We start from the raw sequence: 16,430 nt of genomic DNA, 5'->3' as shown, positions 1-16,430 counted from the left end.
TTGCTGCCACCTGGTGGATAAAATGGAACATGACATGTTTGCAGGAGGCCAAGGAGTTAGTCAGATGATGTACATCTTATTCATGTCCTCCTACATCTGACTTCCTTTTTCTGGAACTTGGAATGAAGTAGAATTTGACTCCAGAATGAAGTCAAACTTGACTCAAAAACTAAGTAGAACTTAACTCTCAATAATTAAGTCAAATGGAACTCTCTAAAATGTAGTCAAACTTAACTCTTTGGAATTAAGTTGAGCTTAACTCTCTAGAAGTAAGTAAAATGTTACTCTCTGGAATTAAGTAGAGCTTCACTCTACAATTAAGTAGAGCGTAACTCTCTGGAATTAAGTAGTGTTTAACTCTAGAATTAAATAGAACTCAACTTTCTAGAATTAAGAAGAACTTAACTCTGGAATTAAGAAGAACTTAACTCCCTGTAATTAAGTAGAACATTACTCTATAATTATGTAGAACTTAACTCTCTGGAATTAAGTAGAGCTTAACTCTGGAATGAAGTACAACTCAATTCTCTAAAATTAGGTAGAACTTCAACCCTGGAATTAAGAAGAACTTAACTCTCTAGAATTAAACAGAATGTAACTCTCTGGAATGAAGTAGAAGTTAACTCTCTGGAGTGAAGTAGAAGTTAACTCTCTGGAATGAAGTAGAAGTTAACTCTCTGGAATGAAGTAGAAGTTAACTCTGGAGTGAAGTAGAAAATAACTCTCTGGAATGAAGTAGAAGCTAACTCTCTGGAATGAAGTAGAAGTTAACTCTGGAGTGAAGTAGAAAATAACTCTCTGGAGTGAAGTAGAAGTTAACTCTCTGGAATGAAGTAGAAGTTAACTCTCTGGAATGAAGTAGAAGTTAACTCTCTGGAGTGAAGTAGAAATTAACTCTGGAATGAAGTAGAAGCTAACTCTCTGGAATGAAGTAGAAGTTAACTCTGGAGTGAAGTAGAAAATAACTCTCTGGAATGAAGTAGAAGCTAACTCTCTGGAATGAAGTAGAAGTTAACTCTGGAGTGAAGTAGAAGTTGACTATCTGGAATGAAGTAGAAGTTGACTCTGGAATGAAGCAGAAGTTAACTCTCTGGAATGAAGTAGAAGTTAACTCTGGAATGAAGTAGAAATTAACTATCTGGAATGAAGTAGAAGCTAACTCTCTGGAATGAAGTAGAAGTTAACTCTGGAGTGAAGTAGAAGTTGACTATCTGGAATGAAGTAGAAGCTGACTCTGGAATGAAGTAGAAGTTGACTCTCTGGAATGAAGTAGAAGTTAACTCTCTGGAATGAAGTAGAAGTTGACTCTGGAATGAAGCAGAAGTTAACTCTCTGGAATGAAGTAGAAGTTGACTCTGGAATGAAGTAGAAGTTAACTCTCTGGAATGAAGTAGAAGTTAACTCTCTGGAATGAAGTAGAAGTTAACTCTGGAATGAAGTAGAAGTTGACTCTCTGGAATGAAGTAGATGTTAACTCTCTGGAATGAAGTAGAAGTTGACTCTCTGGAATGAAGTAGAAGTTAACTCTCTGGAATGAAGTAGAAGTTAACTCTCTGGAATGAAGTAGAAGTTAACTCTCTGGAATGAAGTAGAAGATAACTCTCTGGAATGAAGTAGAAGTTGACTCTCTGGAATGAAGTAGAAGTTAACTCTCTGGAATGAAGTAGAAGTTAACTCTCTGGAATGAAGTAGAAGTTAACTCTCTGGAATGAAGTAGAAGTTGACTCTCTGGATTGAAGTAGAAGTTAACTCTCTGGAATGAAGTAGAAGTTAAGTCTTTGGAATGAAGTAGAAGTTAACTCTCTGGAATGAAGTAGAAGTTAAGTGGTTGTAAAGAAGTAGAAGTTGACTCTGGAATGAAGTAGAAGCTCAGTGGTTGTAAAGAAGTAGAAGTTGACTCTCTGGAATGAAGTAGAAGCTAAGTGGTTGTAAAGAAGTAGAAGTTGACTCTGGAATGAAGTAGAAGCTAAGTGGTTGTAAAGAAGTAGAAGTTGACTCTGGAATGAAGTAGAAGCTAAGTGGTTGTAAAGAAGTAGAAGTTAACTCTCTGGAATGAAGTAGAAGCTAAGTGGTTGTAAAGAAGTAGAAGTTGACTCTGGAATGAAGTAGAAGCTAAGTGGTTGTAAAGAAGTAGAAGTTGACTCTGGAATGAAGTAGAAGCTAAGTGGTTGTAAAGAAGTAGAAGTTGACTCTGGAATGAAGTAGAAGCTAAGTGGTTGTAAAGAAGTAGAAGTTGACTCTGGAATGAAGTAGAAGCTAAGTGGTTGTAAAGAAGTAGAAGTTAACTCTCTGGAATGAAGTAGAAGCTAAGTGGTTGTAAAGAAGTAGAAGTTGACTCTGGAATGAAGTAGAAGCTAAGTGGTTGTAAAGAAGTAGAAGTTGACTCTCTGGAATGAAGTAGAAGCTAAGTGGTTGTAAAGAAGTAGAAGTTGACTCTGGAATGAAGTAGAAGCTAAGTGGTTGTAAAGAAGTAGAAGTTGACTCTGGAATGAAGTAGAAGCTAAGTGGTTGTAAAGAAGTAGAAGTTGACTCTCTGGAATGAAGTAGAAGCTAAGTGGTTGTAAAGAAGTAGAAGTTGACTCTGGAATGAAGTAGAAGCTAAGTGGTTGTAAAGAAGTAGAAGTTGACTCTGGAATGAAGTAGAAGCTAAGTGGTTGTAAAGAAGTAGAAGTTGACTCTGGAATGAAGTAGAAGCTAAGTGGTTGTAAAGAAGTAGAAGTTAACTCTCTGGAATGAAGTAGAAGCTAAGTGGTTGTAAAGAAGTAGAAGTTGACTCTGGAATGAAGTAGAAGCTAAGTGGTTGTAAAGAAGTAGAAGTTGACTCTGGAATGAAGTAGAAGCTAAGTGGTTGTAAAGAAGTAGAAGTTGACTCTCTGGAATGAAGTAGAAGCTAAGTGGTTGTAAAGAAGTAGAAGTTGACTCTGGAATGAAGTAGAAGCTAAGTGGTTGTAAAGAAGTAGAAGTTGACTCTGGAATGAAGTAGAAGCTAAGTGGTTGTAAAGAAGTAGAAGTTGACTCTGGAATGAAGTAGAAGCTAAGTGGTTGTAAAGAAGTAGAAGTTGACTCTGGAATGAAGTAGAAGCTAAGTGGTTGTAAAGAAGTAGAAGTTGACTCTGGAATGAAGTAGAAGCTAAGTGGTTGTAAAGAAGTAGAAGTTGACTCTGGAATGAAGTAGAAGCTAAGTGGTTGTAAAGAAGTAGAAGTTGACTCTGGAATGAAGTAGAAGCTAAGTGGTTGTAAAGAAGTAGAAGTTGACTCTCTGGAATGAAGTAGAAGCTAAGTGGTTGTAAAGAAGTAGAAGTTGACTCTGGAATGAAGTAGAAGCTAAGTGGTTGTAAAGAAGTAGAAGTTGACTCTGGAATGAAGTAGAAGCTAAGTGGTTGTAAAGAAGTAGAAGTTGACTCTGGAATGAAGTAGAAGCTAAGTGGTTGTAAAGAAGTAGAAGTTGACAGTGTGTGTTCCTGCAGACCTGATCCTGCGCATGCTGGACTACGACCCCAAGAGCCGCATCACTCCATTCTACGCCCTGCAGCACAACTTCTTCAAGAAGACCACCGATGAAGGAACCAACACCAGTTCCTCCACATCCACCTCCCCCGCCATGGACCACTCCCACTCCACCTCTACTACCAGCTCCGTTTCTAGCTCTGGTAAACAAACTAACTCTTTTATAGCTCCAGTAAACTAACTAACTCTTTTATAGCTCTGGTAAACTAACTAACTCTTTTATAGCTCTGGTAAACAAACTAACTCTTTTATAGCTCCAGTAAACTAACTAACTCTTTTATAGCTCCGGTAAACCAACTAACTCTTTTATAGCTCCAGTAAACTAACTAACTCTTTTATAGCTCCGTTAAACTAACTAACTTTTTTATAGCTCCGTTAAACTAACTAACTCTTTTATAGCTCCGGTAAACTAACTAACTCTTTTATAGCTCCGGTAAACTAACTAACTCTTTTATAGCTCCGGTAAACTAACTAACTCTTTTATAGCTCCTGTAAACTAACTAACTCTTTTATAGCTCCGGTAAACTAACTAACTCTTTTATAGCTCTGGTAAACTAACTAACTCTTTTATAGCTCCGGTAAACTAACTAACTCTTTTATAGCTCTGGTAAACAAACTAACTCTTTTATAGCTCCAGTAAACTAACTCTTTTATAGCTCTGGTAAACTAACTAACTCTTTTATAGCTCCGGTAAACAAACTAACTCTTTTATAGCTCCAATAAACTAACTAACTCTTTTATAGCCCCGGTAAACTAACTAACTCTTTTATAGCTCCAGTAAACTAACTAACTCTTTTATAGCTCCGTTAAACTAACTAACTCTTTTATAGCTCCGTTAAACTAACTAACTCTTTTATAGCTCCGGTAAACTAACTAACTCTTTTATAGCTCCGGTAAACTAACTAACTCTTTTATAGCTCCGGTAAACTAACTAACTCTTTTATAGCTCTGGTAAACTAACTAACTCTTTTATAGCTCCGGTAAACAAACTAACTCTTTTATAGCTCCAGTAAACTAACTCTTTTATAGCTCTGGTAAACTAACTAACTCTTTTATAGCTCCAGTAAACTAACTAACTCTTTTATAGCTCCGGTAAACTAACTAACTATTTTATAGCTCTGGTAAACTAACTAACTCTTTTATAATTCCGTTAAACAAACTAACTCTTTTATAGCTCCGGTAAACTAACTAACTCTTTTATAGCTCTGGTAAACTAACTAACTCTTTTATAATTCCGTTAAACAAACTAACTCTTTTATAGCTCCGGTAAACTAACTAACTCTTTTATAGCTCCGGTAAACTAACTAACTCTTTTATAGCTCCAGTAAACTAACTAACTCTTTTATAGCTCCGTTAAACTAACTAACTTTTTTATAGCTCCGTTAAACTAACTAACTCTTTTATAGCTCCGGTAAACTAACTAACTCTTTTATAGCTCCGGTAAACTAACTAACTCTTTTATAGCTCCGGTAAACTAACTAACTCTTTTATAGCTCCTGTAAACTAACTAACTCTTTTATAGCTCCGGTAAACTAACTAACTCTTTTATAGCTCTGGTAAACTAACTAACTCTTTTATAGCTCCGGTAAACTAACTAACTCTTTTATAGCTCTGGTAAACAAACTAACTCTTTTATAGCTCCAGTAAACTAACTCTTTTATAGCTCTGGTAAACTAACTAACTCTTTTATAGCTCCGGTAAACAAACTAACTCTTTTATAGCTCCAATAAACTAACTAACTCTTTTATAGCCCCGGTAAACTAACTAACTCTTTTATAGCTCCAGTAAACTAACTAACTCTTTTATAGCTCCGTTAAACTAACTAACTCTTTTATAGCTCCGTTAAACTAACTAACTCTTTTATAGCTCCGGTAAACTAACTAACTCTTTTATAGCTCCGGTAAACTAACTAACTCTTTTATAGCTCCGGTAAACTAACTAACTCTTTTATAGCTCTGGTAAACTAACTAACTCTTTTATAGCTCCGGTAAACAAACTAACTCTTTTATAGCTCCAGTAAACTAACTCTTTTATAGCTCTGGTAAACTAACTAACTCTTTTATAGCTCCAGTAAACTAACTAACTCTTTTATAGCTCCGGTAAACTAACTAACTATTTTATAGCTCTGGTAAACTAACTAACTCTTTTATAATTCCGTTAAACAAACTAACTCTTTTATAGCTCCGGTAAACTAACTAACTCTTTTATAGCTCTGGTAAACTAACTAACTCTTTTATAATTCCGTTAAACAAACTAACTCTTTTATAGCTCCGGTAAACTAACTAACTCTTTTATAGCTCTGGTAAACTAACTAACTCTTTTATAATTCCGTTAAAAAAACTAACTCTTTTATAGCTCCGGTAAACAAACTAACTCTTTTATAATTCCGTTAAACAAACTAACTCTTTTATTATTCCGTTAAACTAATTAACTCTTTTATAGCTCCGGTAAACAAACTAACTCTTTTATAATTCCGTTAAACAAACTAACTCTTTTATAGCTCTGGTAAACAAACTATTTTCTAGCTCTGGTAAACAAACTTTTCTAGCTCTGGTAAACAAACTATTTTCTCACTCTGGTAAACAAACTATGTTCTAGCTCTGGTAAGCAAAATATTTTCTAGCTCTGGTAAACAAACTATTTTCTCGCTCTGGTAAACAAACTATGTTCTAGCTCTGGTAAACAAAATATTTTCTAGCTCTGGTAAACAAACTTTTCTAGCTCTGGTAAACAAACTCTTTTCTAGCTCTGGTAAACAAACTATTTTCTAGCTCTGGTAAACAAACTTTTCTAGCTCTGGTAAACAAACTATTTTCTAGCTCTGGTAAACAAACTCTTTTCTAGCTCTGGTAAACAAAATATTTTCTAGCTCTGGTAAACAAACTTTTCTAGCTCTGGTAAACAAACTATTTTCTCACTCTGGTAAACAAACTATGTTCTAGCTCTGGTAAACAAAATATTTTCTAGCTCTGGTAAACAAACTATTTTCTCGCTCTGGTAAACAAACTATGTTCTAGCTCTGGTAAACAAAATATTTTCTAGCTCTGGTAAACAAACTCTTTTCTAGCTCTGGTAAACAAACTATTTTCTAGCTCTGGTAAACAAACTTTTCTAGCTCTGGTAAACAAACTATGTTCTAGCTCTGGTAAACTAACTATGTTCTAGCTCTGGTAAACAAACTATGTTCTAGTTCTGGTAAACAAACTATTTTCTAGCTCTGGTAAACAAACTTTTCTAGCTCTGGTAAACAAACTATTTTCTAGCTCTGGTAAACAAACTTTTGTAGCTCTGGTAAACAAACTATGTTCTAGCTCTGGTAAACTAACTATGTTCTAGCTCTGGTAAACAAACTATGTTCTAGCTCTGGTAAACAAACTATTTTCTAGCTCTGGTAAACAAACTTTTCTAGCTCTGGTAAACAAACTATTTTCTAGCTCTGGTAAACAAACTATATTCTAGCTCTGTACTGCATATTTATTTATTTATTTATATTTATATATATATATATATATATATATATATATATATATATATATATATATATATATATATATATATATATATATATATATACACTAGCGTTCAAAAGTTTGGGGTGACATGTAAATGTCCTTTATATATACATATACATATGTATATATATATACATACATATGTGTGTGTGTGTATATATATATATATATATATATATATATATATATATATATATATATATATATATATATATATATATACATATATAGGTGTGTTTATATACAGAAAAAAAAATGTGTGTGTGTGTGTATATATAAAATACATGTGAGTTTGAGATGATACATATATGTATATAAATACACACATATGTATAATTGATGTTGTTTGTGTCACGTGAAGTGTGAACCTACTACAGAACGTTAATGTTGTTTTTTTCAGGTGGCTCCAGTGGTTCCTCCAACGACAACCGCAATTATCGCTATAGCAACCGCTACTACAACTCTGCTGTGACACATTCAGACTATGAGATGACCAGCCCTCAGGTATACATCCATGTTACATCCATGTTACATCCATGTTACATCCATGTTACATCCATATTACATCCATATTACATCCATGTTACATCCATGTTACATCCATATTACATCCATGTTACATCCATGTTACATCCATATTACATCCATGTTACATCCATATTACATCCATGTTACATCCATATTACATCCATATTACATCCATGTTACATTCATGTTACATCCATATTACATCCATGTTACATCCATATTACATCCATATTACATCCATATTACAACCATGTTACATCCATATTACATCCATGTTACATCCATATTACATCCATATTACATCCATGTTACATCCATATTACATCCATGTTACATCCATACTACAACCATATTACATCCATGTTACATCCATATTACATCCATATTACAACCATGTTACATCCATATTACATCTATATTACATCCATATTACATCCATATTACATCCATATTACAACCATGTTACATCCATATTACATCTATATTACATCCATATTACATCCATGTTACATCCATGTTACAACCATGTTACATCCATGTTACATCTATATTACATCCATATTACATCCATGTTACATCCATATTACAACCATATTACATCCATGTTACATCCATATTACATCCATATTACATCCATGTTACATCCATATTACATCTATATTTCATCCATATTACATCCATGTTACATCCATGTTACAACCATGTTACATCCATGTTACATCTATATTACATCCATATTATATCCATATTACATCCATATTACATCCATGTTACATCCATATTACATCCATATTACATCCATATTACATCTATATTACATCCATATTACATCCATGTTACATCCATATTACATCCATGTTACATCCATATTACAACCATATTACATCCATATTACAACCATGTTACATCCATGTTACATCTATATTACATCCATATTACATCCATATTACATCCATATTACAACCATATTACATCCATGTTACAACCATATTACATCCATGTTACATCCATATTACATCCATATTACATCCATATTACAACCATGTTACATCCATATTACATCCATATTACATCCATGTTACATCCATATTACATCCATGTTACATCCATATTACATCCATATTACATCCATGTTACATCCATGTTACATCCATATTACATCCATGTTACATCCATATTACATCCATATTACATCCATGTTACATTCATGTTACATCCATATTACATCCATGTTACATCCATGTTACATCCATATTACATCCATATTACATCCATATTACAACCATATTACATCCATGTTACATCTATATTACATCCATATTACAACCATATTACATCCATATTACATCCATATTACATCCATATTACAACCATATTACATCCATATTACATCCATGTTACATCCATATTACATCCATGTTACATCCATATTACATCCATGTTACATCCATATTACAACCATAATACATCCATATTACATCCATGTTACATCCATATTACAACCATAATACATCCATATTACATCCATGTTACATCCATATTACATCCATGTTACATCCATATTACATCCATGTTACATCCATATTACAACCATAATACATCCATATTACATCCATGTTACATCCATATTACATCCATGTTACATCCATATTACAACCATAATACATCCATATTACATCCATATTACATCCATGTTACATCCATGTTACATCCATGTTACATCCATATTACATCCATGTTACATCCATATTACATCCATGTTACATCCATATTACATCCATGTTACATCCATGTTACATCCATATTACATCCATGTTACATCCATATTACATCCATATTACATCCATGTTACATCCATATTACATCCATGTTACATCCATATTACATCCATGTTACATCCATATTACATCCATGTTACATCCATATTACATCCATGTTACATCCATATTACATCCATGTTACATCCATATTACATCCATGTTACATCCATATTACATCCATGTTACATCCATGTTACATCCATATTACATCCATATTACAACCATGTTACATCCATATTACATCCATATTACATCCATGTTACATCCATATTACAACCATGTTACATCCATATTACATCCATATTACATCCATATTACAACCATGTTACATCCATATTACATCCATATTACATCCATGTTACATCCATATTACATCCATGTTACATCCATATTACATCCATGTTACATCCATATTACATCCATGTTACATCCATATTACATCCATATTACAACCATATTACATCCATATTACAACCATATTACAACCATGTTACATCCATGTTACATCTATATTACAACCATATTACATCCATATTACAACCATATTACAACCATGTTACATCCATGTTACATCTATATTACATCCATATTACATCCATATTACAACCATATTACATCCATGTTACAACCATATTACATCCATGTTACATCCATATTACATCCATATTACAACCATGTTACATCCATATTACATCCATATGACATCCATATTACATCCATGTTACATCCATATTACATCCATGTTACATCCATATTACAACCATATTACATCCATATTACATCCATATTACAACCATATTACATCCATGTTACATCCATATTACATCCATGTTACATCCATATTACATCCATATTACATCCATGTTACATCCATGTTACATCCATATTACATCCATGTTACATCCATATTACATCCATGTTACATCCATATTACATCCATGTTACATCCATATTACATCCATATTACATCCATGTTACATCCATATTACATCCATGTTACATCCATATTACATCCATATTACATCCATGTTACATCCATATTACATCCATGTTACATCCATATTACATCCATGTTACATCCATATTACATCCATGTTACAACCATGTTACATCCATATTACATCCATATTACAACCATATTACATCCATATTACATCCATGTTACATCCATATTACATCCATGTTACATCCATATTACATCCATGTTACATCCATATTACATCCATATTACATCCATGTTACATGCATATTACATCCATGTTACATCCATATTACAACCATATTACATCCATGTTACATCCATGTTACATCCATGTTACATCCATGTTACATCCATGTTACATCCATATTACATCCATGTTACATCCATATTACATCCATGTTACATCCATGTTACAACCATATTACAGCCATGTTACATCCATGTTACATCCATATTACATCCATATTACAACCATATTACATCCATATTTGTTTATTTCCTGTCAGCACTCTTATTTTGGTTCAGTTTCCTGTTTGTCTCTCTGAGTGTCCCCTCAGCTGTGGCTGATTGACAGCAGGTGTGGCTGATTGACAGCAGGTGTGGCCAGGTGTCAATCAGCCACAGCTGAGGGGACACTCAGAGAGACAAACAGGAAACTGAACCAAAATAAGAGTGCTGACAGGAAATAAACAAACACAGAGAAAAAACTAAAACTTGACCAAACTGTCAGGGACAAGCCTGACAACAGTAAATATATTGTATATATACTGTAGTACAGTAGATGTATTGTAGTAGTATTGCAGTAATACTGTAGTAATACTGTGTTGTGAGCAGCAGATGTGTATATATACTGTAGTAGTATTGCAGTAGTACTGTAGTAATACTGTGTTGTGAGCAGCAGATGTGTATATATACTGTAGTAGTATTGCAGTAATACTGTAGTAATACTGTGTTGTGAGCAGCAGATGTGTATATATACTGTAGTAGTATTGCAGTAATACTGTAGTAATACTGTGTTGTGAGCAGCAGATGTGTATATATACTGTAGTAGTATTGCAGTAATACTGTAGTAATACTGTGTTGTGAGCAGCAGATGTGTATATATACTGTAGTAGTATTGCAGTAGTACTGTAGTAATACTGTGTTGTGAGCAGCAGATGTGTATATATACTGTAGTAGTATTGCAGTAGTACTGTAGTAATACTGTGTTGTGAGCAGCAGATGTGTATATATACTGTAGTAGTATTGCAGTAGTACTGTAGTAATACTGTGTTGTGAGCAGCAGATGTGTATATACTGTAGTAGTATTGCAGTAATACTGTAGTAATACTGTGTTGTGAGCAGCAGATGTGTATATATACTGTAGTAGTATTGCAGTAATACTGTAGTAATACTGTGTTGTGAGCAGCAGATGTGTATATATACTGTAGTAGTATTGCAGTAATACTGTAGTAATACTGTGTTGTGAGCAGCAGATGAGGATGTGGCCCAGCAGCAGCGACGGAGGAGGCGGAGTCGGAGGCGGGGCCCAGGAGGGCGGGGCCTACACGCAGCTGCTGCTTCATAAGCCCGCCCCCTCCCAGCAGCACCAGCGTCACTTCCTGGAGCAGCCCCACCCCCACCACCCCCACCCCACCTACGCCCACCACGGCAACGGCGGGCGCCTGCGGCAGAGCGGACAGAGCGCGGCGGTGGGCGGCGGCCAGCAGGGGGCGTCGCCCCAAATGAGCGATAGTATGGATGTGGGCGTGTCCCTAGGGCTGCACCACCTGGGGGCGGTGTCTTCCATGGAGGCGTCTCAGTTTGGCTCCGCCTCCCTGCCCGTCGGACTGTCGGCCTTCCGGACTCGCACGGCCCCCGCCGCCCCGGGGCCGCAAGCCCCGCCCCCTGAGGACTACTACCCCGCCTCCAACAACAATAACCTGGCGGCGGGCGGCCGAGGGAGGCCGGACTCGGACGAGGGAGCGGCCAACTCTTGATAAAAGCTCAAGTGCGCCCTAAAGCCCTAAAGCCCTAAAGCCATAGCCGGACGCCATCTTCTTGTGGCTGGGACTGCATGACAGGAGAGGAGGATGCTGGGAAATTTATCATCACTCGCTTTCTTTCGCCAACCTGTCAGCCCGGGGGAGGGGAGCGAAGAGGAGGAGGAGGGGAGGTTGATGTTTGTAGAAGGAGGAAGAGGAAGAGGTGGAGGAGGAGAAGGAGGAAGAGGTGGAGGAGGAGAAGGAGGAAGAGGTGGAGGAGGAGAAGGAGGAAGAGGTGGAGGAGGAGAAGGAGGAAGAGGTGGAGGAGGGGAGGTTGATGTTTGTAGAAGGAGGAAGAGGAAGAGGTGGAGGAGGAGAAGGAGGAAGAGGTGGAGGAGGAGAAGGAGGAAGAGGTGGAGGAGGAGAAGGAGGAAGAGGTGGAGGAGGAGAAGGAGGAAGAGGTGGAGGAGGAGAAGGAGGAAGAGGTGGAGGAGGAGGGGAGCGAGGAGGAGGAGGAGGGGAGGTTGATGTTTGTAGAAGAAGAAGGAGGTGGAGGAGGAGGTGGAGGAGGAGGAGGAGGTGGAGGAGGAGGAGGAGGAGGAGGAGGAGGGCCATTGAGGACTCTTCAGTGTCATGGCGAGAGAGAGGACTCCCCCCCCCCCCCCCCCCCCCTCCGTGCTGCTATCACCATGACAACAAGTCGGTTGCTGCTAACATCCACACAGACTTTGACATGTCAACAATGTATTTATTACTATTTAACTCCTTTGTTTGGTTGCCTTCTTTCTGCAGGTGAGCTCTGATTGGCCGCAGTCAAGCCACAGCAACCAATGACAGGTTGTGGGGGCGGGGCTAGGGTTGGGGGGGAAATCAAGTTGGATATATAATAAGAATAAAGAGTATACTTTTGCACACCAAAGTCAAACAAACATGTTTCTTCCTACCCTGTGCCTTATTGATTATTGATTATTGACATCAATTTCATGTAGAATTGTAGAAGACTTCTTTGGCAATGAAACTACAAGGATTCAGATTTCCCTCGCCCGGACGCGGGTCACCGGGGCCCCCCTCTGGAGCCAGGCACGGAGTTGGAGCACAATGGCGAGCGCCTGGTGGCCGGGTCTGTCCCCATGGGGCCCGGCCGGGCAAAGCCCGGAGAGGCAACGTGGGTCCCCCCCCTCCAATGGGCTCACCACTCATAGGAGGGGCAATAGAGGTCGGGTGCATAGTGAGCTGGGCAGCAGCCTAAGGCAGGGCACTTGGTGGTCTGATCCTCGGCTACATAAGCTAGCTCTTGGGACGTGGAACATCACCTCGCTGGGGGGGAAGGAGCCTGAGCTTGTGCGCGAGGTAGAGCAGTTCCGGTTGGATATAGTCGGACTCACCTCGACGCACAGCAAGGGCTCTGGAACCAGTTCTCTCGAGAGGGGATGGACTCTCTTCCACTCTTGCGTTGCACGCAGTGAGAGGCGACGAGCTGGGGTGGCAATTCTTGTTGCCCCCGGCTCAAAGCCTGCACGTTGGAGTTCAACCCAGTGGACGAGAGGGTAGCCTCCCTCCGCTTTCAGGTGGGGGGACGGGTCCTGACTGTTGTTTGTGCTTACGCACCAAACAGCAGCTCAGAGTACCCACCCTTTTTGGATACACTCGAGGGAGTACTTGAGAGTGCTCCCCCGGGTGATTCCCTTGTCCTACTGGGGGACTTCAACGCTCATGTTGGCAACGACAGTGAAACCTGGAGAGGCGTGATTGGGAAGAATGGCCGCCCGGATCTGAACCCGAGTGGTGTTTTGTTATTGGACTTTTGTGCTCGTCACAGATTGTCCATAACAAACACCATGTTCAAACATAAGGGTGTCCATATGTGCACTTGGCACCAGGACACCCTAGGCCGCAGTTCCATGATCGACTTTGTTTTGGACACTCGGGTGAAGAGAGGGGCGGAGCTTTCTACCGATCACCACCTGGTGGGGAGTTGACTGCGATGGTGGGGGGAGGATGCCGGACAGACCCGGCAGGCCCACACGCATTGTGAGGGTCTGCTGGGAACGTCTGGCAGAGTCTCCTGTCAGAGAGAGTTTCAACTACCACCTCCGGAAGAACTTTGAACATGTCACGAGGGAGGTGCTGGACATTGAGTCCGAGTGGACCATGTTCCGCACCTCTATTGTCGAGGCGGATGATTGGAGCTGTGGCCGCAAGGTAGTTGGTTTCTGTCGTGGCGTGATCCTAGAACCCGTTGGTGGACACCGGTGGTGAGCGATGCCGTCAAGCTGAAGAAGGAGTCCTATCGGGTTCTTTTGGCTCATAGGTCTCTGGAGGCAGCGGACAGGTACCGACAGGCCAAGCGGTGTGCGGCTTCAGCGGTCGCAGAGGCAAAAATTCGGACATGGGAGGAGTTCGGCGAGGCCATGGAAAACGACTTCCGGACGGCTTAGAAGCGATTCTGGACCACCATCCGCCGCCTCAGGAAGGGGAAGCAGTGCACTGTCAACACCGTGTATGGTGCGGATGGTGTTCTGCTGACCTCGACTGCGGATGTTGTGGATTGGTGGAGGGAATACTTCAAAGACCTCCTCAATCCCACCAACACGTCTTCCTATGAGGAAGCAGTGCCTGGGGAATCTGTGGTGGGCTCTCCTATTTCTGGGGCTGAGGTTGCTGAGGTAGTTAAAAAGCTCCTCGGTGGCAAGGCCCCGGGGGTGGATGACATCCGCCCGGAGTTCCTTAAGGCTCTGGATGCTGTGGGGCTGTCTTGGTTGACAAGACTCTGCAGCATCGCGTGGACATCGTGGGCAGTACCTCTGGATTGGCAGAGGTGGTTCCTCTCTTTAAGAAGGGGAACCGGAGGGTGTGTTCCAACTATCGTGGGATCACACGTTGCTGTGTTTAAAGAATATCATTTGAATCGCCACTACACGACCAAGCACCAGGAAAAATAGCGGAATGTGTCTGATGAAGCGCCCGCAAGGGAGGCTGATGCGTTGATGGTAAAACTGCAAACCCAACAGGGACTTTTTGCCAAATGTCACACCCCCAGAGGTGCAGCCGTCAGGACAAGTTTCGTCATTTCTCACAAAATGGCCAGAAAAAGTAAGGCGTTTTCTGACGGAGAGTTTATTAAGGAGTGCTTATTATAAGGACTCTGTTGCGCTGATACGCCCGGAGAAGAGGGGCGCATTTGAGAACGTGTCACTCTCCCGACGCACTGTAACGAGGCGGGTTGAGACCATCGCTGGAAACTTGGAGCTTCAGCTGAAGAACAGAACGGCCGACTTTGACTGTTTTTGGCTGGCTTTGGATGAGAGCTGCGATGTACGTGACACCGCCCAGCTGCTCATCTTCTTACGTGGGATAACTGCCTACTTTCAAATCACGGAGGAGCTGGCAGCCATGCAGTCAATTAAAGAGACAACCACAGGTAATGACTTGTTCACAGAGGTAAATGCGGGTTTGGACATGTTAGGACTGAAATGGGACAAGCTGGCAGGTGTGACAACAGATGCTTGTCCAAATCTGACGGGGGAAAATGTTGGACTTTGAGTTGAGTTTATTTGGAACATGCAAGTATACACACATGATACATCACACATGATACATCACACATGCAAGTATACAACATGATACATCACACATGCAAGTATACAACATGATACATCACACATGCAAGTATACAACATGATACATCACACATGCAAGTATACACACATGATACATCACACATGCATGCATACAACATGATACATCACACATGCAAGTATACAACATGATACATCACACATGCAAGTATACAACATGATACATCACACATGCAAGTATACACACATGATACATCACACATGCATGCATACAACATGATACATCACACATGCAAGTATACAACATGATACATCACACATGCAAGTATACAACATGATACATCACACATGCAAGTATACACACATGATACATCACACATGCATGCATACAACATGATACATCACACATGCAAGTATACAACATGATACATCACACATGCAAGTATACAACATGATACATCACACATGCATGCATACACACATGATACATCACACATGCATGCATACAACATGATACATCACACATGCAAGTATACAAC

General features: G+C 39.3%; 1 protein-coding gene across 2 annotated transcripts in view; it reads left to right on the top strand.

Moving 5' to 3' along the window:
- dyrk1b (dual-specificity tyrosine-(Y)-phosphorylation regulated kinase 1B) overlaps positions 1-12,517 on the top strand; it is a 107,539-nt gene extending 95,022 nt beyond the window's left edge. Inside the window, exons 11-13 of one of the 2 annotated variants that reach the window (XM_062062424.1) lie at positions 3,468-3,650; positions 7,420-7,523; positions 11,822-12,517. In XM_062062424.1, coding sequence (XP_061918408.1) covers positions 3,468-3,650; positions 7,420-7,523; positions 11,822-12,328 — 794 coding nt within the window. In that variant the 3' untranslated portion in view covers positions 12,329-12,517. The remainder of the gene's footprint in view (positions 1-3,467; positions 3,651-7,419; positions 7,524-11,821) is intronic. The other variant, XM_062062426.1, reaches the window with a different exon arrangement.
- The last annotated feature ends 3,913 nt before the right edge of the window (positions 12,518-16,430 follow it).

Source organism: Entelurus aequoreus, linkage group LG11 (assembly GCF_033978785.1).
Source record: "Entelurus aequoreus isolate RoL-2023_Sb linkage group LG11, RoL_Eaeq_v1.1, whole genome shotgun sequence".
NCBI classification, from domain to species: Eukaryota; Metazoa; Chordata; class Actinopteri; order Syngnathiformes; family Syngnathidae; genus Entelurus; species Entelurus aequoreus.
Note: the sequence above shows the minus strand (reverse complement) of the source record. Positions and strands in the feature narration are given on the sequence as shown.